The sequence below is a fragment of the Rattus norvegicus genome, chromosome 7, assembly GCF_021556685.1.
Source record: "Rattus norvegicus strain SHRSP/BbbUtx chromosome 7, alternate assembly SHRSP_T2T, whole genome shotgun sequence".
Lineage (NCBI taxonomy): Eukaryota > Metazoa > Chordata > Mammalia > Rodentia > Muridae > Rattus > Rattus norvegicus.
Window position 1 is genome coordinate 5,218,445 of NC_141540.1, and position 25,094 is coordinate 5,243,538.

Here is a 25,094-nt window from a genome sequence, read left to right on the forward strand (position 1 = left end):
AAATAGGCAACTGTCAAAAAATGGCAGCACCAGAAATTACTTGATCCTAATTGTATAATTTGGTGAATGTGTAGAGTACACACAGAGTAAAGTTGTAATATACATGTAGACCTCTGCTTACAGACCACCTGGAATAGTGATGAAGTTTCTTATATGTTTTCCACATGAGAACGTCTCAGTTTCATACCTTTTTCTTAAAATTGGTAAATATTCAACAATATAAATTAAGTTGTAAGCATCAGTTTGTTTAAAGAACAGAAACTGTCTTTGTTCGTAAAATACCACAAATAACTTTCATGTTGTACTAAAGGTAGCAAGTCATAAAATTGGAAGAATCCCAGGTGCTCTTATACCTGTAAATTGCTTTGAATGCACATGGCTACCTTCAGTCACTGATCTTAACTTTCTCCCCATGATGTGGTCCCAAGTTTCTGGCAATTTGAACCAGACACACTTGGCAAGCTCAAGAGCCAAGGAGGAATCATTGGGTATCTTTGCCCAATGTTACTAAACATAGTTAATCGCAGAACACTATCTTTTCTCTTGATGTCTGGGCCATAGGTCCATAGTCTTCTGAGAGGTGAATTCAGATCAAGGCCCAAACAGAAATAAAACAATGATATTTGCTCTAGACTCACTGCAGCTCCCTGGCAAATTAAGAGTGGTAGACAGGTTAAATGTAGCTTAGGTTAATTTTTGACTACTTGACATGGAATTAGAATGTCAATATCCAGCAAAAGTTAAAGTGCTGGATTGTTTTTTGATTAAGAAGGAAAAACAATTTTGTTTATCTACTGGACAGAGGGCAATATCAAACATTGACAGCCTATTGTGGGTCAGTGGTGGACTAGCCATTTTGAACTGTTATTTGTGAGGGGTAAGTTTTGGTAAGTATTATTTAAGACATGAATTTTGTAAAACACACTTTTATCACTATTACTACTTGTCCTGCTATTGCTTTACAATATACGGCCCGAGGTGAATCAGTGGGAATATATATAACACCAAACTAAAGCCGATCTGTTATATGATTATTTTACCTTCCAACAGAAGCTGCTCACCTGTGTCTTTGGGATGAATCTTGTGACATTCTAATCTTTGTCAGACTTTTACCTGCCATGTGTCTTATCAAGAGATCATGAGTCCATGGTTCCAGAAAACAGGGATGGTATAACAAGCACGCGTTCTTCATTCCAATTAATATATCGTTCGGTGTCTATCTTATCCCTCAGGGACCAGTGTGAATATTCAGAAAAGGGAAATTGCTGGTTAGTGTTTTTGATTGGGAATGAAAACAATTCCATGTATCTACTGTAGGGAGGGCAATATCCAACATGGAACACCAATTTTTTTTTTTTCTCAAAGGCCGCTGAATTTATTTCCTTAATCAATAATGGTCCTGGCAAAAATTAGTTAACCAACATTGAGACATTTGTAATGAAATTTTAAAAACCCATGATACCTTGATAGAAATTAGAGTTTACACAAACAAAAAGAATTCTTCGATATTGCCAGCAAATATAGAATGAGTGTCGCACATCTGACGAGTGCAGCAAGGCATTTGTACATTTTCATTTGACACCTGACCACCTTTCCAGTCTCCATAACATCTTCTCTCCAGATTTAAAAAAAAAATATGCTGATTTCTATAACAAAGCTTTTTTTTCTGTACAAAAATCAAATAATGGCCAACAAGTCACAACAGTGCAATAGGTAGAGGCTAATGAAAAATCGCACAAAACAGGTGCTGAAATAAATACTAACTGGGGAGTAGACAGAGCCCTCCTGTGGTTTTGTTGCTCACTTTAGAGTGTGGCATTTGTCTTCAGAGCCACAGGGGACCTCCCTGGGGGCCACTCATCTGACAGTGAAATCCTGTTGCCTCAGAGTCCGGCCTCCCAGACCGCTGGGAGCAGTTGTCTTGGGTTAGAGGCAAACACCAGGTGCGGTCAATTACAGTTATGCTTTCCTTCCTTCCGCTCAGTTCTGTCAGAGTCCTTAAGCAGCCCCTTGAGATGACATGGACAGGTGAAAGTTGTGCATGAGAGCATCTACATGGCTTATCCTGGCAGAGGTGTGGGTATCCCAGCCCAAGCTAGCAACTGAAGTCACTGTGGAAGGTGACTTTCCTGGAAGGTCAGTGTGGAAAAGGACTCTGGTGTGAGAAGTGTCCTGTGCAACCTCAGGGTCAAGGTGGTCATCTCTGACCACCTCTGAGAAAAGGCCCTTGCTGCTCCCTGGCAGTGAGTGGGTGGCCTGCCCTGCCCAGGCTGGTGGCAGGCTGCATGGTAACCTCCCTCTGCAACCAAACTGGGCCGTCCTGACTCACATTGACAGACTCGGAGCTGGAAAAGAAAAGTGGTACACACAGGGCAGGAACAAGGAACCCCAGCGTGAGCCTTTTTGGCCAGTCAGAGAATATGAGGCAGATCCCCACTGAACAATCTGCACCAAAAGGTGTGGAAGGCACAAGCAAGAGTGGCCAGGGACCCTGCAGGGCTGGTAAGACCACGAGCGTCCACAAGGCAGGCGCAGAAGTGACCTGGTTTGGTTCCCACCCTTTGATAAGAAAGAGATCCTGATTCTACTGTGATTTAAAGAACAACAACAACAACAACAAGTTTTTTGGTTTAAAAATAAGCCACTCAAGGGTTAAAATAGTTATTTTTATCAAAGAAAATTAATTTTCAAATAAGCTGACACTATCTGGAAATGCCTGTGTTCCCTGCAAGCCCCCCACCACCGAGTGTCCACCCCTTCACTCTCCCAGGACCTGAGCCTGACGCGGAGTCAGACGTGTGCAAGAGTGAGCATCTCTGAGAGCCTTTACGGAACGCTGCCAGGCAGGACAGGCAGTGGACTCTTGCTTACAGTATGATGCACAAGGCCGGGGCAGTTCAGATGCGTCTCCTTCGGGTCTTTGCTGGGCGAGGGCTTCACCTGCTCCTTGGCTGCTATCACCTCAAGGACACCTTCACAAGGCAGTGGGCCTGTGTCCCCTTGCCTCTCGGGCTCCTCCTCCTGGAGCTGCTGCTCAGACTTGGCTCGCTGCATCTGGAGCAACCGGAGCTGCACTCGGAGCTCAACGATGGCCTCCCGCTCTTCACCGACCGCTTGGTTCAAGTGATTGTTCTTTATTTCTAACTCTTCATTCTGCCTCTGTAAGTCTTCTTCTAGAATGATCTGCAGCTCCTCCTCATCCTTGCTCTCGCATTCGCTGTCAGAAGAGTGCTCCTCTGTCTCGCTGCGGCCATGCTGGTGACTCTGGATCTCCGCAATCTCAGCTCGGAGGCGGTGGACCTCTTCTTTCTCCGAGGCGATCTGACTACGCAGAAACTGCTCCATGACCAGGAGCTCCTCCTGCTCAGTCAGGATCTCATTCTCCTGGGCAAGGAGGATATTTATGACCTCCTCAATTTCCTTCGTTTCTTCTTTGGAAACATCCTCTTTCAATAGGCTGGCTATCTCCTGGGAAATCTTGGTCTCACACTCTTGTCTTTTAGCTTCCCTCAGCTTTCTCTTGAGGGCAGTCAGAATCCTCTGTACTTCCCATAATCTTTCTTCTTTAGATGAGTCCTATATCCCGCGCTGCAGATCTCGATGTAAACAGTTCAAAAGGAACTCCTGTCTCCTGATCTCTTCCTTGATGCCTGCTTGGGTCTCTGGCAGTGTAGGCATTGTGGCCGTGTTGGACCAACGCAGAGGTCTTGTTACTTGCTTCAGGACCACGGTGCTAAAGAGCTCTTGCACGTGTGTGAAAAGCACATACAGGACCCGGTTGCTGATCTGGACAGTTGGGCTCAGCACTAGAGAGATGTTCTGGATGTTCATCTTGGTTTCTATCTCCTTCGCAATGATGTGGTCCATGTGCACAATGAGCCAGGAAAGCAGAAGATGGTTATACTCCGGCAGTTCCCTGAGCAAGCGCTGGAACTCCTGCACTTTCTCCATCTCTGTGGTCCTCTGCTGACAAGCCTCTTCAAATCGGGGCATAAGCTCTCTGGTAAGCAAATTCTCTGGAAGGTCTCGCAAATACTGCTTCAGCAAGCTGGCTACAGTGTTAGGTTCATATTCTTCCAGGTTTGGAGACTCCTCTCGATCACAGGCTGCTCATCTACCTTTGATTTGACTCCTGACCCTCGGTACATGCCTTCACACTTCATGCCGTGCTGCTCCATGTAGTCCACGCACTCTCGGAAGACAGCTGGCAGCCGGATGCCGTCGTACATCATGGTCCTCTCTACTGCGTCAGCCAAGGGAGCGCCGAAAATGGGTCCGAGACTCGGGGCGTCCGTCTGAGGCACCTCTGACTCCTGAGTTGGCTTCTTCTTTTTCTTCTTCTCCTTCCACTGTTTAACAACATCGGCGGCCGTCAAGTCTTTACATTTCTTTTCTTTATGCTTTTCCTATTTGTGCTTTTCCTCTTTGTGCTTTTCCTCTTTGGGCTTTTCTTTGATTTTAAAATCCTTTTCCTTCTTTTTAGAGAAGCTGGGCTTTTTGAACACATGGATTCCCTTGGACCTCTTCATCTTGGAAGGACTTTCAGCTTCATCTCCAGAGCTGTCTTCCTGGAAGGCAGCGTAGCCTTCAGTCCTTTTCTCCTTTTTCTTAAATTTTCCCTTTTTCTTTCCATGGTCTTTCTCATCATCTGACACGATATCAGGAGGCTCGTGGAGGATGTCATGGGGAGGCAAAGGCTCATCCATTCGGTACAATCCAGGAAATTTTGTAGGGCTGATCTCCTCGGAGCTGGGAGTCCGGGTCAGCCCGCTGCCAGGCTCGGCCCGGCGGTGTTCACTAGGGCTGCTGGTGGGGGGCAGGAAGGACTCGGTTATGCTGAAGCCCTGAGGAGGAAGGGAAGTGGTCTTCTGTTACCTATCCGTTCCACCAGTGCCTGCAGCCCAGCGACAGTCTGCTCTGCTGCAGCCGCTGCCTCCTGCGCTGTCCCCCTGGCCGGCCGCAGGAACCCCATTCCCACCCCGCCCAGCCTTCGCCTGTTTACACCAATTCTTGATCAGTGGTGGACTAGAAAACTAGTTTTCTAGTTAACTAGTGGTTACCAGAAAACTCTGCCATTCTGAGCTGTTATTTCTGAAGGACATTTTTTGGTAAGTGTTATTGAAACATGTGTTTTGTGAAACACACTTTTACCACTATTGTAACTTGTTCCACTATTACTTCACATGGTATGGTCAGAGGTGAAATCAGTAGGAACTTTTGTAACGCCAGACTAAAGCCCATCTGATCTATGAGGATGTTAACTTCCAACAGAGGTTGTTCACCAGTGTCTTTGTGATGGATCTTTGAGGTTGTCAGACTTTTAAATGCTATGCCTCTTATCAAGACGTCATGTGTCCATAGCTCCAGGAAACAGACATCCTCATGTAATCTCAAGGACAGAAAGGACATATGCATCTCTAGAGGGATGTTAATGTTGATGATGTAAAAACCTTCCTCATCTTTAAGAAAGATGCTGTTATAAGCACGTATTCTTCATTCCATTCAATGTGTTGTCACTGTCAAGCCTACACCTCAGGGACCACTGTGATTCTTTAGGTAGAATTTCGAATATGTGATCTGATTCTTGTCCTTTCTCTGCAATTATGGATAACATATCCTGTGTGGGATAAGGATAAGCTTGTAGCATTAGAAATCCACACCTGAAGCACAAATATGTCTTTTATTGTGAACCTGAGCAAGGACAGTTTTGGCTGCACAGCTATAACTGAGAGGAATAAAGTAGTCATTGAACTTTTTTCTGTTTTAGCTTCCAAATACATTTTCTTCCCTAATCCATTTTCCCCCCATTTGTAACATCATGGTTTTGTTTGAACTTCTGTTCCCCAAAGCATTTTGGTGAATGGTCCTTTATTACTTTCTGATTCCTTCTATGAATATCTTTCTCAAGCATGGCACTCTAAGTAAATATTGGGATATTTCCCTTCTAGAGATCAAATCAGTATTTTACTTCCTGTCTGTCCTGGCCTCTATTATGTATCCTGTTTTTATTTTAATAAATATTATTTCACTATACTTCTAAGACTTTAATTTCCTTTTCTGTGACTTCTTTTTTTTTTTTTTTCTTTTTCTTTTTTCTTTTTTTTGGAGCTGGGGACCGAACCCAGGGCCTTGCACTTCCTAGGCAAGTGCTCTACCACTGAGCTAAATCCCCAACCCTTTCTGTAACTTCTTATTTTTAACTATGTCTAAAGATGCTGTCACATTTAAGAACCGAAGTATTTGTCAATTATTCTTCCATAATTTTATTCTGTAAAAATGACTACCATACACAGATTTATTCGATATTTTCTCTATTTTCAATTGATTACATGATTAAAAACATGGTTACCCAGGATAGCTAAAGCTATCCTCAACAATAAAAGGACTTCAGGGGGAATCACTATCCCTGAACTCAAGCAGTATTACAGAGCAATAGTGATAACAACTGCATGGTATTGGTACAGAGACAGACAGATAGACCAATGGAATAGAATTGAAGACCCAGAAATGAACCCACACACCTATGGTCACTTGATTTTTGACAAAGGAGCCAAAACCATCCAATGGAAAAAAGATAGCATTTTCAGCAAATGGTGCTGGTTCAACTGGAGGGCAACATGTAGAAGAATGCAGATCGATCCATCCTTATCACCCTGTACAAAGCTTAAGTCCAAGTGGATCAAGGACCTCCACATCAAACCAGACACACTCAAACTAATAGAAGAAAAACTAGGGAAGCATCTGGAACACATGGGCACTGGAAAAAATTTCCTGAACAAAACACCAATGGCTTATGCTCTAAGATCAAGAATCGACAAATGGGATCTCATAAAACTGCAAAGCTTCTGTAAGGCAAAGGACACTGTGGTTAGGACAAAACGGCAACCAACAGATTGGGAAAAGATCTTTATCAATCCTACAACAGATAGAGGCCTTATATCCAAAATATACAAAGAACTCAAGAAGTTAGACCGCAGGGAGACAAATAACCCTATTAAAAAATGGGGCTCAGAGCTAAACAAACAATTCACAGCTGAGGAATGCTGAATGGCTGAGAAACACCTAAAGAAATGTTCAACATCTTTAGTCATAAGGGAAATGCAAATCAAAACAACCCTGAGATTTCACCTCACACCAGTGAGAATGGCTAAGATCAAAAACTCAGGTGACAGCAGATGCTGGCGAGGATGCAGAGAAAGAGGAACACTCCTCCATTGTTGGTGGGGTTGCAGACTGGTAAAACCATTCTGGAAATCAGTCTGGAGGTTCCTCAGAAAATTGGACATTGAACTGCCTGAGGATCCAGCTATACCTCTCTTGGGCATATACCCAAAAGATTCCTCAACATACAAAAGAGACACGTGCTCCACTATGTTCATCGCAGCCTTATTTATAATAGCCAGAAACTGGAAAGAACCCAGATGCCCTTCAACAGAGGAATGGATACAGAAAATGTGGTACATCTACACAATGGAATATTACTCAGCTATCAAAAACAACGAGTTTATGAAATTCGTAGGCAAATGGTTGGAACTGGAAAATATCATCCTGAGTGAGCTAACCCATTCACAGAAAGACATACATGGTATGCACTCATTGATAAGTGGCTATTAGCCCAAATGCTTGAATTACCCTAGATCCCTAGAACAAACGAAACTCAAGACAGATGATCAAAATGTGAATGCTTCACTCCTTCTTTAAATGAGGAAAAAGAATACCCTTGGCAGGGAAGGGAGAGGCAAAGATTAAAACAGAGACTGAAGGAACACCCATTCAGAGCCTGCCCCACATGTGGCCCATACATATACAGCCACCTAATTAGACAAGAGGGATGAAGCAAAGAAGTGCAGACCGACAGGAGCCGGATGTAGATCACTCCTGAGAGACACAGCCAGAATACAGCAAATACAGAGGCGAATGCCAGCAGCAAATCACTGAACTGAGAATAGGTCTCCCGTTGAAGGAATCAGAGAAAGAACTGGAAGAGCTTGAAGGGGCTCGAGACCCCAAAAGTACAACAATGTCAAGCAACCAGAGCTTCCAGGGACTAAGCCACTACCTAAAGACTATACATTGACTGACCCTGGACTCTGACCCCATAGGTAGCAATGAATATCCTAGTAAGAGCACCAGTGGAAGGGGAAGCCCTGGGTCCTGCTAAGACTGAACCCCCAGTGAACTAGACTATGGGGGGAGGGCGGCAATGGGGGGAGGGTTGGGAGGGGAACACCCATAAGGAAGGGGAGGGGGGAGGGGGATGTTTGCCCAGAAACCGGGAAAGGGAATAACACTTGAAATGTATATAAGAAATACTCAAGTTAATAAAAAAAAAAAACAAAAAAACAAAAAAAAAAAAAAAAAAAAAACATGGTTACCAGAAAACTCTGCTCTAAAATACCTAAGAAATGTGCAGTAATGCTCATGTGTCTGACAAGATAAATTTGATCACACATAGCATAAATTCCTAGCTCAGCTATAGTGCTAAAATAGATGTGGACAGTAAATATATATTTCCAAAGAAGTTTAGAAACTAGTTTAAAATAGATTAAGCCATATTAGGCAGCATTTAAATCTAGTCCACTATGATAAAAGATGTTACTATATAGCAAAAAAATAATGTATACATCTAATTCATTGATAATGTACAGTAAAAGTCTATAGATATCATTAATTATAAAAGATTGAGTAATCTCAGAGGCAATGATATTAAGGGATTGACTCCAGAATAATATGGAGTCATAAAGAAGCTGGAAGACTTTACAGTCAGGTTATCAGCGGTGTACTTCCCTACACCCATTTCCTCCAAGAAGCTGGTGGGTTAGGATCTTTGATGCAATCAAGGTAAAACATGGGAATATTATTTCTTTTTATTCTGTATTTTTGATTTCTTTCAGTTACATGACTCAAACTTCACTGCAAATTATTTCTATTTTAAAATGATCTTACCTTCATGTATAGGTTATCTAAACATTAATCTGTTTGATTAAATAATTCCTTAGAATGAAGGTGCTGTAGAAACCCAAACTGATACTCACAAGTTTTGGATTAAGCAACGTTTTGTCTTCTAAAAGACCCGAAAGAGATTTCCCAAACAAACATTTCTGTTTTGCTTGTGGTGGATTAATAGATATTACCGTTGGGTTAGTATATACAATGCCTTCGTGTTTTTGTGAATCTAAGAAAGAAAGGAAATCATTGCTGTAATTGCTGAACTCATTTAGTCCTCATTTAGCCCTAGCATGCGTATCTTTTTCCCTTTACCACCTGCATGCCTTATGCAATATCACAAACACACAGAAAATAACTAATTAATATTATAACATTTATAATGATCTTGCTTCATAAGGCACTCGATATATAGTTGTATATGGCCCATTCTTCATGTATAAAGAGTAAGTTATTGTGTTTGCCTTGAAATCTATGCTTAAAGGTATTAGAATCAAACAGTCATATAGTACCAATCTTTTCATCCCCTTGTGTGACTTTCTGACTGCCGTGGACAAGAGTAAAGTACCAGCAGTATCTGTACTTCACAACACAATTTGCCTAATTGCACATCTGTTACATTCCTTGGCTTTCTCCACTGATCTTTGAGCTCAAATCTGAGATCGTAGTGTCTATGTCAACCATATGGGTTCATTATGCTATATTTTCAGATTTTCATAAGAGACTAGGATGCTGGCACATGCCTTTATTTCTAGATCTCAGGAAGCAGAGCCAAGGGGATCTATGTAAATTTGATTTCAGTTTGGTTCACTGATCAAGCTCCATGACGGCCAGAGCTGTTACATAGAGAAAATCCAATTTGCTATTGAGTTGCTATTTTCTTTAAGAATCTATGAGATTCGACCTCACACTAGTCAGAATGGCTAAGAACAAAAACTCAGGTGACAGCAAATGCTGGTGAGGATGTGGAGAAAGAAGAACACTCCTCCACTGTTGGTGGGATTGCATACTAGTACAACCATTCTGGAAATCAGTCTGGAGGTTTCTCAGAAAATTGGACATTGAACTACCTGAGGACCCAGCTATACCTCTCTTGGGCATATACCCAAAAGATGCCCCTACATATAACAAAGACATGTGTTCCACTATGTTCATAGCAGCCTTATTTACAATAGGCAGAAGCTGGAAAGAACCCAGATGCCTTTCAGCAGAAGAATGGATACAGAAAATGTGGTACATCTACACAATGGAATATTACTCAGCTATCAAAAACAATGACTTTATGAAATTCATAGGCAAATGGATAGAACTGGAAAATATCATCCTATGTGAGGTAACCCAATCACAGAAAAACACACATGGTATGCACTCCTTGATAAGTGGATATTAGCTCAAATGCTTGAATTACCCTAGATGCACAGAACACATGAAAATCAAGAAGGATGACCAAAATGTAAATGCTTCACTCCTTCTTTAAAAGAGGAACAGGAATACCCTTAGGAGGGAATAGGGAGGCAAAGTGTAGAAGAGAGGCAGAAGGAACATCCATTCAGAGCCTGTCCCACATGTGGCCCATTCATATGCAGCCACCCAATTAGATAAGATGGATGAAGAAAAGAAGTGCAGGCTAAAAGGAACTGGATGTAGATCTCTCCTGAGAGACACAGCCAGAATACGGCAAATACATAGGTGAATGCCAGCAGCAAACCAATGAACTGAGAACGAGACCCCCATCGTTGAAGGATCAGAGGAAGGACTGAAAGAGCTTGAAGGGGGCCCCATAGGAACAACAATGCCAACCAAACAGAGCTTCCAGGGACTAAGCCACTACACAAAGACTATACATGGACTGACCCTGGGCTCCAACTGCACAGGTAGCAATGAATAGCCTAGTAAGAGCACCAGTGGAAGGGGAAGCCCTTGTTCCTGCCAAGAATGAATCCCAGTAAACTTGATTGTTGGGGGGAGGGTGGTAATGGGGGGAGGATGAGGAGGGAGCACCCATAGAGAAGGTAAGGCAGAGGGGTTAGGGGAATGCTGGCCTGGAAACCAGGAAAGGGAATAAAGATCGAAATGTAAATAAGAAATAACCAGGTTAATATAATGGAGAAAAATAAAAGAGTCTATGTTGAGAATGTTAAGAATCAGCACTCGAGCAGCAGGATCCCTGCACTCCAGACACAGCCCGGACCTGAAGAGACCAGATCAACAATTCTCTGCACCAAAATCCCATGGGAGGGAGAGCTAAACCTTCAGAGGGGCAGACATGCCTGGGAAACCAGAAGACACTACACTCTGCCCACATTTTTGACTCCAGAGGAAAACACCTAACACCATCTGGGATCCTGGTGCAAGGGGGGCCAGGAAAAGGCAGCGCAGGCCCTGCTGGTTGCCGCCCTCACAACAGCAGCCCCCAGCCAACAACTTGAGCCGCTGGACCACAGGTAAAACCAACTTCTCTGCTCCAAGCGACCTGCCAGGTGGACTCAGGATACAGACCCACAGGAACAGCTGAACACCAGTAGACAGGAAAGACTATACACCTGAAAGCAGAACACTCTGTTCCTATAACTGGCTGAAAGAAAACAGGAAAACAGGTATACAGCACCCCTGATACACAGTCCTATAGGACAGTATAGCCATTGTCAGAAATAGCAGAACAAGGTAACACCAGAGACAACCTGATAGCGAGAGGCAAGCGCAGGAACCCAAGCCAACAGAAACTAAGATTACATGGCATCATCGGAGACCAATTCTCCCACCAAAGCAAACACTGAATATCCAAACACACCAGAAAAGCAAGATCTAGTTTCAAAATCATATTTGATCATGATGCTGGAGGACTTCAAGAAAGACATGAAGAACTCCCTTAGAGAAACGCAGGAAAACAAATAAACAAGTGGAAGCCTATAGAGAGGAATCACAAAAATCCCTGAAAGAATTCCAGGAAAACACAATCAAACAGGTGAAGGAATTGAAAATGAAAAGAGAAGCAATAAAGAAAGCACAAAGACGGATGATCAAAATGTGAATGCTTCACTCCTTCTTTAAATGAGGAAAAAGAATACCCTTGGCAGGGAAGGGAGAGGCAAAGATTAAAACAGAGACTGAAGGAACACCCATTCAGAGCCTGCCCCACATGTGGCCCATACATATACAGCCACCCAATTAGACAAGATGGATGAAGCAAAGAAGTGCAGACTGACAGGAGCCGGATGTAGATCGCTCCTGAGAGACACAGCCAGAATACAGCAAATACAGAGGCGAATGCCAGCAGCAAACCACTGAACTGAGAATAGGAACCCCGTTGAAGGAATCAGAGAAAGAACTGGAAGAGCTTGAAGGGGCTCGAGGCCCCATATGTACAACAATGCCAAGCAACCAGAGCTTCCAGGGACTAAGCCACGACCTAAAGACTATACATGGACTGACCCTGGACTCTGACCTCATAGGTAGCAATGAATATCCTAGTAAGAGCACCAGTGGAAGGGGAAGCCCTGGGTCCTGCTAAGACTGAACCCCCAGTGAACTAGTCTATGGGGGGAGGGCGGCAATGGGGGGAGGGTTGGGAAGGGAACACCCATAAGGAAGGGGAGGCGGGAGGGGGATGTTTGCCCGGAAACCGGGAAAGGGAATAACACTCGAAATGTATATAAGAAATACTCAAGTTAATTAAAAAAAAAAAAAAAAAAAAAAAAAAAAGAAAGCACAAAGGGAAACAACCCTGGATATAGAAAACCAAAGGAAGAGACAAAGAGCTGCAGATACAAGCATCACCAACAGAATACAAGAGTTAGAAGAGAGAACCTCAGGAGCATAAGATTCCATAGAAATCATCGACACAATGGTCAAAGATAATGTAAAATGGAAAAAGCTACTGGTTCAAACATACAGGAAAACCAGGACTCAATGAGAAGATCAAACCTAAGGATAATAGGTATAGAGGAGAGTGAAGACTCCCAGCTCAAAGGATCAGTAAATATCTTCAAAAAAATCATAGAAAAAAACTTCCCTAACCTAAAGAAAGAGATGCCCATAAACATACAAGAAGACTACAGAACTCCAAATAGATTGGACCAGAAAAGAAACTCCTCCCGTCACATAATAGTAAAACACCAAATGCACAAAACAAAGAAAGAATATTAAAAGCATTAAGGGAAAAAGGCCAAGTAACATATAAAGGCAGACCTATCAGAATCACACCAGACTTCTCACCAGACACTATGAAAGCCAGAAGATCCTGGACTGATGTCATACAGACCTAACAGAACACAAATGCCAGCCCAGGGTACTGTATCCAGCAAAACTCTCAATTAACATAGATGGAGAAACCAAGATATTCCATGACAAAACCAAACTTACCCAATATCTTTCTACAAATCCAGCACTACAAAGGATAATAAATGGTAAAGCCCAACATAAGGAGGCAAGCTAAACCCTAGAAAAAGCAAGAAACTAATCATCTTGGCAACAAAACAAAGAAAAGAAAAGGACACAAAAATAATCTCACATCCAAATATGAAAATAACTGGAAGCAATAATCACTATTCGTTCATATCTCTCGATATCAATGGTCTCAACTCCCAATAAAAAGGCATAGATTAACAAACTGAATACTCAATGAGGACCCTGCATTCTGCTGCCTACAGGAAACACACCTCAGAGACAAAGACAGACACTACCTCAGAGTGAAAGGCTTGAAAACTACTTTCCAAGCAAATGGTCTGAAGAAGCAAGCTGGAGTAGCCATTCTAATATCGAACAAAATCGATTTTCAACTAAATGTCATCAAAAAAGATAAGGAAGGACACTTCATATTCATCAAAGGAAAAATCCACCAAGATGAACTCTCAATCCTAAATATTTATGCTCCAAATACAAGGGTACCTACATACATAAAAGAAACCTTACTAAAGCTCAAAGCACACATTGCACCTCACACAATAATAGTGGGAGATTTCAACACCCAACTCTCACTGGACAGATCATGGAAAGAGAAATTTAACAGAGACATAGACAGACTAAGAGAAGTCACGAACCAAATTGACTTAAAAGATATTTATATTACTTTCTATCCTAAAACAAAAAGATAAACCTTCTTCTCACCACCTCATGGTACTTTTTCCAAAATTGACCACATAATTGGTCATAAAAAAGGCGTCAACAGATACAGAAAGTTAGAAATAATCCTATACGTCCTATCAGACCACCACGGGCTAAAGCTGGTCTTCAATAACAATAAGGGAAGAATGCCCACATATACATGGAAGTTGAACAATGCTCTACGCAATGATGACCTTGTCAAGGAAGAAATAAAGAAAGAAACTAAAGACTTCTTAGAATTCAATGAAAATGAAGGTACAACATACACAAACTTATGGGACACAATGAAAGCTGTGCTAAGAGGAAAACTCATAGCTCTGAATGTCTGCAGAAAGAAACAGGAGAGAGCATATATCAGCAACTTGACAGCACACCTAAAAGCTCTAGAACAAAAAGAAGCAAATACACCCAGGAGGAATAGAAGGCAGGAAATAATCAAACTCAGTGCTGAAATCAACCAAGTAGAAACAAAAAGGACCATAGAAAGAATCAACAGAACCAAAAGTTGGTCCTTTGAGAAAATCAACAAGATAGATAAACCCTTAGAAGAGTAACGAGAGGAAACAGAGAGTGTGTCCAAATTAACAAAATCAGAAATGAAAAGGGAGACATAACTATCGAATCAAAGGAAATTAAAAAAATCATCAGATCCTACTACAAAAGCCTATATTCAATAAAACTTCAAAATCTTCAGGAAATGGATAATTTCCTAGACAAATACCCAGTACCGAAGTTAAATCAGGAACAGACAAACCATTTAAACAACCCCATAACTCCCAAAGAAATAAAAGCAGTCATTAAAGGTCTCCCAACCAAAAAGAGCCCAGGTCCAGGCAGGTTCTGTGTAGAATTCTATCAGACCTCCATAGAAGACCTCAAACCAATACTATCCAAACTATTCCACAAAATTGAAAGAAACAAGATTGCTACCGAATTCCTTCTATGAAGCCACAATTACTCTTATACTTAAACTACACAAAGACCCAACAAAGAAAGAGAACTTCGGACGAATTTCCCTTAAGAGGATCGAAGCAAAAATACTCAATAAAATTCTGACAAACCGAATCCAAGAGCACATCAAAACAATCATCCACCATGATCAAGTAGGCTTCATTCCAGGCATGCAGGGATGGTTTAATATTCGGAAAACCATCAACGTAATCCATTATATAAACAAACTGAAAGAACAAAACCACATGACCATTTCATTAGATGTTAAGAAAGCATTTGACAATATTCAACACCCCTTCATCAAAATAGTCCTGGAAAGATTAGGAATTCAAGGCCCATACCTAAACATACTAAAAGCCATATACAGCAAACCGGTAGCTAACATTAAACTAAATGGACAGAAATTTGAAGCAATCCCACTAAAATCAGGGACTAGACAAGGCTGCCCACTCTCTCCCTACTTATTCAATATAGTTCTCGAAATCCTAGCCAGAGCAATCAGACAACAAAAGAAGATCAAAGGTATACGGATTGGAAAGGAAGAAGTCAAAATATCACGATTTGCAGACAATATGTTTGTATACTTAAGTGATTCCAAAAGTTCCACCAGAGAACTGCTAAAGCTGATAAACAACTAAATGGACAGAAATTTGAAGCAATCCCACTAAAATAGGGACTAGACAAGGCTGTCCACTCTCTCCCTACTTATTCAATATAGTTCTTGAAGTTCTATCCAGAACAATGAGACAAAAAATGGAGACAAAAGGGATATAGGTTGGAAAAGAAGTCAAAATATCACCATTTGCAGATGATAGGCAGTATTTTTCAGTGATCCCAAAAGTTCCACCAGAGAACTACTAAACCTGATAAACAACTTCAGCAAAGTGTCTGGGTATAAAATTAACTCAAATTAATCAGTAGCCTTCCTCTACACAAAAGAGAAACAAGCCGAGAAAGAAATTAGGGAAACGACACCCTTCATAATAGTCCCGAATAATATAATACACCTTGGTGTGACTTTAACCAAGCAAGTAAAAATCTGTATGATAAGAAGTTCAAGCCTCTGAAGAAAGAAATTGAAGAAGACCTCAGAAGATGGAAAGATCTCCCATGCTCATGCATTGGCAGGATTAATATAGTAAAAATGGCAATTTTACCAAAAGTGATCTACAGATTCAATGCAATCCCCATCAAAATACCAATCCAATTCTTCAGAGAGTTAGACAGAACAATTTGCAAATTCATCTGGAATAACAAAAAACCCAGGATAGCTAAAACTATCCTCAAAAATAATAGGACTTCTGGGGGGGATCAATATTCCTGAACTCAAGCAGTATTACAGAACAATGGTGATAAAAACTGTATGGTATTGGTACAGAGTCAGACAGATAGATCAGTGGAATAGAATTGAAGACTCAGAAATGAACCCACACACCGATGGTCACTTGATTTTTGAAAAAGGAGCCAAAACCATCAAATGGAAAAAAGATAGCATTTTCAGCAAATGGTGGTGGTTCAACTTGAGGTCAGGCATGTAGAAGAATGCAGATCGATCCATGCTTATCACCCTGTACAAAGCTTAAGTCCAAGTGGATCAAGGACCTCTACATCAAACCAGATACTCTCAAACTAATAGAAGAAAAAGTGGGGAAGCATCTCAATCACATGGGCACTGGAGAAAATTTCCTGAACAAAACACCAATGGCTTATGCTCTAAGATCCAGAATCGACAAATGGGATCTCATAAAACTGCAAAGCTTCTGTTAGGCAAAGGATACTGTTGTTAGGACAAACCGACAACCAACAGATTGGGAAAAGATCTTTACCAATCCTACAACAGATAGAGGCCTTATATCCAAAATATACAAAGAACTCAAAAAGGTAGACTGCAGGGAGACAAATAACCCTATAAAAAAAGGGATTCAGAGCTAAACAAAGAATTCTGAGCTGAGGAATGCCGAATGGCTGAGAAACACCTAAAGAAATGTTTAACAACTTTAGTCATAAGGGAAATGCAAATCAAAATAACAGTGAGATTTCACCTCACACCAGTGAGAATGGCTAAGATCAAAAACTCAGGTGACAGCACATGCTGTCGAAGATGTGGAGAAAGAGGAACACTCCTCAATTATTGGTGGGATTGCAGACTAGTACAATTGTAGGATGATGTCACAGGTGAGGCAGGTACAGGATAGAAGGAGGCCTGTCATTGGAGGAGAAGGAAGGATGGGCGGGAGAGAAGTTTGAAGGAAGAGGAGGAGACAAGGGGAGAGAGGAGGAGACAGGGTGGAGGAGAGGGGCTGAGAAGCAGTGGCAGGACAAGATGGCAGGTGATGTTAAGATTCTGCTCTGTGTATATACAGGTTGTTATTAATGTTCTCAAGGGATGGATAGTACCGGGCTTTGTATGTTTAAGTGGGCAATTATATCTTACCAACTGGATCTAAGATTATTGTATTGTGTGTTCTTTTATGTGAGGGTTTGAGTGTAGGGAAGTGTGCGGCTGGGCTGTGTTTCCGCCAAGATAATCTAGCAGATATCTTGGGGCACTGTGGTGAGGACCTAGCGGGGTAAAAGACACCGTTAATCTTTTTTATATTCATATTTTTACAACAACAGATGGAGAGCCAAAGTGATGGGCAAGAATCCACTAGTAACCCTGAGAGTTGAGAGAAAGTTTTTATTTTCTAAGTAAGAGGAGGCCAGTGCCATGTTAAGTCATGTGATATCTTAAGGGCAGGAATTCAAACAAAGAAATGGGGAAGCCACCTGGGCAGGCAGACTGTAGGTCTCCTGCTGTGTGATAAGTAATGGCAGCTCAGAGAGTTAGAGATTAAAAGCTGCTTTTTAAAGAAAGTTGTTTAGGATACTCATATTCTTTTTAACGTGGGCTCCATGGGAATTTTGGGTTGAAATCCTAGTTAGACAAGCTACTTCTTAATTACAGGTATTATTAAAAGGTGATTGAGTTTGTTTTTAGAAAGAAGAGAGTAAAGAGATTACCTGAATCAGGTGGGGATTTTCATCCATGGTTCAGAACTTAGATAGGGGAAAATTAGTCACTAACTCCAAGTAGAGAGTTGTGATGAAATGTCTATAACACCAAGGAGAGTGAATGCAGGCATATATTTTAGAAGTTATTAAGGTTAAAGAAAAATCTGTGGCTCTGGGTAGAGAGCTTAACAGATTGAGATATTTTGGGCTAAAGTCCTGGTTTGATGTGTTGCTTATTGATACTGGAATTGATAAAAGGTATTTGGTTTGTTTTATGAATTACACCGCTAAAGGCCATATGGCTCGTTGATGCCGGCTAGCGAGGGTTTGTGGTTACTTTTGATATATACCACAACATGAAGCTCGAATTCTCTTAACGTGGGCTCCACGAGAATTTTGGGATAATTTCCCGATATCAGAGTACAAAAGCCTATCAGGTTCATTGTTTAGCTTACTTCCTTTTTTAAAAAATTGCTTAATATTCATGATGGGTGTGACTTTTGAGTTTTATGATTATATTATTACTCTGGGAGAGAGTGTAAGATACAAGCTTTTCTGGTTTCAGACTAAGGAACACAGTGTTTTGGGAGAAAGATTTTGTCTTTGTGTTTTTAAAACCTGTGATTAGGCTCTGGGAACCTCACAGAGTCATACTGATCAGATTTGATAGAGGTAGACCACCTGAAAAATTTATTCAGGAGAATCAAACAAAAAGATATCTCAATTCTAAACTTTTGTCTTCAGAGTTGTATTTTACAGAGTGTGCCTACTTGGAATCCTGGTCTCAAGGACTTTCAGCTGGGTCCAGTCAGGACACATCCTGTTACAGCATTTGCTTCATTCTTCCTACTCCCTACCCCTAAGGATATCTCAATGCCCATGTACAGCTTGAAGAAGTTATGGAGAAGTCGTCGCCCCAATTCCCTGGACTTTGGGGGGCTGGAAGTGGTTATTCTAAAGTTATTTTTATGAGAAATTTAGAAATGACTGTATTTTAACAGGGAGGAATTGGGTAGTTTGAGTTATAGAGTCGTAATCTTATTTGTTAACTAAGCTAAAATCATATCTTTGTTTTGATATAGAATTTATTTGTTAAAAGAGATTAAAAGTACAAGGTTTAGAGCCAGTCCTTCTATTGATGTCATTACAAACTTATGAGTTGATTAAACATGTGAGTTAAGAGCCAAATAGCAAACATATTACTGACTTTGTGAGAGAACGTTCAAGATATTATTAAGATATAAAGACAACAGTCCAGATTGTCCTATATAGATAGATGGTTTTCAAAAACGTCAGAAATCCGCAAAATTTGAGATTTAAAGTTATTTATCTTTTGTTGAGACATATCTGCTCCTAACAGTTAACCTTTGGTGGATTTAACGAAGAATGTGAACATCTCTACCTCCAGGTAAGGCAATACTTTGTGGCTAGGCAGCCACTGGACAAAACTGCCTGTTTCATCTGCAGACTAATACTGTCCAGAAAAGGACAAATTATGCAGAATAGTTGACTGATAAACCCTGCCAAGACAGGGTGATCAGCCCTTCAAAATCTGCATTTCTAGAGTCTGTCAGTTGATTTTGGGCCAAAAGGCTGAAGATTTGAGCTCACATGTTGCTAACAGGGGACTCTGCTAGCGGAGATTTGTCTCTACAACCTCTCAGTTCTGGAAGCCCTGATAGGCTTCCTATGTGTATAGATATTTGGTCATTCCCAGATTTCTGATGGGGTTGAAGACTGATTATAGTCTCATAGCCTATCAGGCTGTTTAACTCTAAATATACATATTTTATTGGATAGTTATCAGGTACTATGCAAGCTAGCCAAGATATAATACAGATTTTAAGCCTTTCTTAAGCTGGAATGGATAACTAAATGTTCTGTTTAACTGATATAGTGTTGGACTGGGTGTTAGATATATTTTATGCTCTTAATTACAAAATGATAGTAGTTGTGCTCAGCTTATATTTGAGAGAAACTTTTTTTTTAATTAGACAAAAAGGGTGAAATGTAGGATGATGTCACAGGTGAGGCAGGTACAGGATAGAAGGAGGCCTGTCATTGGAGGAGAAGGAAGGATGGGTGGAAGAGAAGTTTGAAGGAAGAGGAGGAGACAAGGGGAGAGAGGAGGAGACAGGGTGGAGGAGAGGGGCTGAGAAGCAGTGGCAGGACAAGATGGCAGGTGATGTTAAGATTCTGCTCTGTGTATATACAGGTTGTTATTAATGTTCTCAAGGGATGGATAGTACCGGGCTTTGTATGTTTAAGTGGGCAATTATATCTTACCAACTGGATCTAAGATTATTGTATTGTGTGTTCTTTTATGTGAGGGTTTGAGTGTAGGGAAGTGTGCGGCTGGGCTGTGTTTCCGCCAAGATAATCTAGCAGATATCTGGGCACCGCGGTGTGGGCCCAGCGGGGTAAAAGACCAACAATACTTTTTATTATTTTTATATTTTTACAACAACAGATGGCGACAACCATTCTGGAAATCAGTCTGGAGGTTCCTCAGGAAATTGGACATTGAACTACCTGAGGACCCAACTATATCTCTCTTGGGCATATACCCAAAAGATGCCCCTACATATAACAAAGACACGTGCCCCACTATGTTCATAACAGCCTTATATATAATAGCCAGAAGCTGGAAAGAACCCAGATGCCTTTCAGCAGAGGAATGGATACAGAAAATGTGGTACATCTACACAATGGAATATTACTCAGCTATCAAAAACAATGACTTTATGAAATTCATAGGCAAATGGATGGAATTGGAAAATATCATCCTGTGTGAGGTAACCCAATTGCAGAAAAACACACATGATGTGCACTCATTGATAAGTGGCTATTAGCCCAAATGCTTGAATTACCCTAGATGCACAGAACACATGAAACTCAAGAAGGATGACCAAAATGTGACCGCTTCACTCCTTCTTTAAAAGGGGAACAAGAATACCCTTGGGAGGGAATCGGGAGGCAAAGTTTAGAACAGAGGCAGAAGGAACACCCATTCAGAGCCTGCCCCACATGTGGCCCATTCATATGCAGCCACCCAATTAGATAAGATGGATGAAGAAAAGGAGTGCAGGCTGACAAGAACTGGAAGTAGGTCTCTCCTGAGAGACACAGCCAGAATACAGCAAATACATAGGCGAATGCCAGCAGCAAACCACTGAACTGAGAATGGGACCCCCGTTGAAGGAATCAGAGAAAGGACTGAAACAGCTTGAAGGGGCTCGAGACCCCATATGTACAACAATGCCAAGCAGCCAGAGCTTCCAGGGAGTAAGCCACTACCCAAAGATTATACATGGACTGACCCTGGGCTCCGACCTCGTAGGTAGCAATGAATAGCCTAGTAAGAGCACCAGTGGAAGGGAAAGCCCTTGGTCCTGCCAAAACTGAATCCCCAGTAAACGTGTTTGTTAGGGGGGAGGGTGGTAATGGGTGGAGGATAGAGAGGGGAACACCCTTACAGAAGGGAAGTGGGAGGGGTGGGGGGGAATAACAATCGAAATGTAAACAAGAAATACTCAAGTTAATAAAGATGGAAAAAATGTTAAGAATCAATATATCACTGTAAGTATCATTTCTTTACATAATCTTAATTTCTTAATCTCATTTCTGTGTTTAACCTCTAGCATAAACTCAGGACCAGTGGAAAGAGGTACTAAAGTTTGGAAGCAAATTCTAACACTAGTATAATATCTATAATGCACAGGTGAAATTTTCCCTCACATGGTAAATCCTTCATTGGTGTTTGTTATAAATCATATTTTCAGTGCTCAATGATTTAACTTTAAGTTCTGGGAGTAGAACAACTATGTACCTAGAAGGCCCTCATAGGGAAGAGCAGCTGGACTTCTCGGCCGTGTGTTATAGCCAGGAGTACATATCCTCCCAATGGGGCAGCTGCTGAGTCCATGTTCGGTTTCCTTAATGTTTCCAATATTTGTTGCATTATTCTGGGAACATGAGGACTTTCCTCCAGGAGGATGATATAGTGATGTTCCAAGCCACACTGCAGCCAAGTCCTCTCCAAAAACTTTTGGAGAATTTTTGATCATAAATTCTACTAGAGAAATCTATGAAAAAACAGGGCAAACACAGAGGGTCTCTGTCATTTTACATGGTTGCAAAATCACATTTTACTTCTTAGTCTTGGAGGCTAAAAATATGCCGTTCAAAGTTCTGAGAAAAATTTAGCTGTTAGAAATAGGGGCAGGCTTTTGTCAGAAATTTAAAAGATCGTGAGATCAGATGTTCAAGTGTGATCATCACAGTGCACTGTTACATAAGAGAATGATTTCCAGTTTTTACATTGTGATGGTCAGTATCTGATACATACTGTACACTGAAATAGCTTTGGTTACATTTTATAATATATGTGTGAGCATGATTATAAGGATGCTTATAGAAAGGCAGAGCTAAGGAGGGAAGATGGCCTCTGAATGTGGGTACCATCCTATTGAAAGTTCCCATGGGCTGTCTAAAAAGTAAGAGATAGGCAAACCCATCTGAGCAGTGAAATTCATGTGTCTCAGTGCAGTGCAATGGTAACAGTTGCATCAATATATCACGGTAGGTGCCATTTCTTCACATATCTTTAGTTAATTACTTAACCTTAATACAGTGATGACTCAGTGCAGATGCAATGCTAACATCTTGATTTTATGATTCATTATATTGGGAGGTATTTGAAATAAGATCTACTGGGAGGAAATGGGATAATTATGTATCTTCAATGGCAGGTACTTTGGAACCCTGTCTTCTCCTGATCTTTGATTCTACACAATATGAGGAATATTATTGTTTCTCAGTTGAGTTGTTTTACAGTATGCTCCTTACAGGTCCAAGGACAATTGGTCAATTAATAATGGATCAGAAACTCAAATACTTAGAGTCAAAATAACCATTTGATCACTGTACTGCGTAAGTTTTGGTAGTTTATTATAGTACTTGAAAGATGGCTAACATAGAAAAGTATACACAATAATTTCTCTAAACCAATCATAACCAGCATCCTGAAGCCAATGGTATTTTACTCACATTAATCAGGAATTCTTAAGGACCATATCTGATAAAAAAAATCCAAATTGCATTGCCTTTTTTTGTTGGGGAAACCACCTTGAAAACAAGTAGAATTTCACACATTCTACACTGAATATGTCAGAATTAAGTCTTGATTGCTGAACCCAGTACCTAGGATTTTTTTTTTTTTTTTTTTTGTATCATTTCACAGCATTTGTTCTCACTGGCTTAGTCTAAGGATATTCTAAATGACAAAGACAAATGACTGAGTCACTGAGCTCAAATACCCATTTATATTTTACTGAAAATGCACCAATGATTCCTTCCCTCCAAAAGAACACCTTTCAAAGCTGTACTTACTTTACAAAATGAAACAAAACAAAAACCAAAACAATCAACAACAACAACAACAACAAAATAACCAAGATTCTCAGGGTAATCCTGTTTTCCTGTCTCATTGTAAAGGCTTATTAATGTTAGGCATAAAGTTCTTATCTAATTACCTTTTTGCCAATATCATGTCACTCCATTATTGCAGGAGCTGGGCATGAATAAGAGACATGGGGCTAACCCAACAGATAGGTGGTAAGAAGACATTTCATTAGAAGGAGAGTTATTTTTAATTTCATATAATATAAAAAAAAGTTGCCTCAGAAGAGCCGCATTTTCAGGTGGCATTTTATCTAAAAGACTGAACACAGAGACAGTTATTTTAAAACAAGTATACTCAATTTGTAAATATGAAGAAAGGGAACAGAGTAATCGTATCGTATGCAGGATGCACTGTAAATAAAATGAAAGAATTTGTACTCAAATTATTGCTTGAAATATTTACCCAATTCAGAAAAGAGACAAATCTAATTGGAATATGAAGTAAGATTATAAGCCTGGGCTACTGTGATTCCCACTGTAACTCATACTCTTTTGAAAGTGTCTTCCATGTTTGTGAACAATTGAATCCTTTTGCTGTCTGTCAGTGTTCTTAGTAAATGTTTCTGTGATATATAATCTCTAATGTGTGTAAGCAAATGTTACTTCTATTTTGTTGCTGTTGTTCACAGTTTGCCAACAATTACCTGTGCACTGCGGCTAATTTCTCTTCATCATTCACCTTGTCGGGTACACCAATCCACTCATCATATAGTTTTGAAGTCATTAGACTTCCCTGGATGTTTTGGAGGAAGTCCTTATAAAGAGAGGAAAATATTTTTGTGGAAAAAAATTAAACATGGACATTATTCAAAGTACATTCGCCTGTAAATTTCAGTTTAGTTCCAACTTTCTTCACAGTTCCCCAAATTTCCCCTAGTTAGAATGTTCCATGATATTTGGGCCCAGTAAGTTTCATCTATTTTCAGATGAAAATTTTCTAAATTTTCAGATTTACTTGGACTATAGAAAAATCTTTCCTTAGCTCAGCATGCCTCTAGTAGACAGCTGAGCAAACTAGCACATATAAGCAATCAATACTCCAGTTCGAATACTATTTTTAAATGATAGAAACATACAATTATGATAACCACAATAAAGACAACCATAGGAAGTTATTATCGGATTTCTCAGGAGCAGAAAGCCACGTCTGGTACTGGAAGCATGGAGGCACACGTGGTCATGGTTCTTAGAGAATGCCCTGCCCCTATTTCACTAAACAAGTGTAACTCCGAACTCTTTTATAAATATTTAACTTAATGTTCACAGATAATATACCCTTACCCATCAAAAAAGGTTCTCTTTGAAATGGATGGAGACTATTACTGAAAACCACAGGTACAAAGAACAAACTATCCTGTGACTCTGAGCCCCAGTTTATATATATACATAATAACTCCTGAACTGTTGGCTCTGAGCATAGGTTGAGACAGTCAGAAAAATTGTACACCAGAGGATAGGGACATTTGGTTTGAGATTTGGTCTCCTAGAAATGAGGGGACGGTTCACTTTTGATAGTTCAACAATCACATTGCTTTAAACAATTTCTGAAACATCATCCACTAACAGAGGAGACTTTGAGCATATAAGATTTCTCTCATACATATCTACTGTCACTCAAGGGAATACAAAATGAAGAC

At 40.6% G+C, this 25,094-nt stretch overlaps 1 protein-coding gene across 1 annotated transcript in view; it reads right to left on the reverse strand.

The window, feature by feature from the left end:
* Positions 1–2,652: 2,652 nt before the first annotated feature.
* Ralbp1l4 (ralA binding protein 1 like 4) overlaps positions 2,653–25,094 on the reverse strand; it is a 62,983-nt gene continuing 40,541 nt past the window's right edge. Inside the window, 7 exon segments of the mRNA XM_087559566.1 lie at positions 2,653–4,109; positions 4,112–4,844; positions 9,036–9,175; positions 21,824–22,079; positions 23,529–23,544; positions 23,546–23,716; positions 24,102–24,211. Coding sequence (XP_087415692.1) covers positions 2,827–4,109; positions 4,112–4,844; positions 9,036–9,175; positions 21,824–22,079; positions 23,529–23,544; positions 23,546–23,716; positions 24,102–24,211 — 2,709 coding nt within the window. The 3' untranslated portion in view covers positions 2,653–2,826.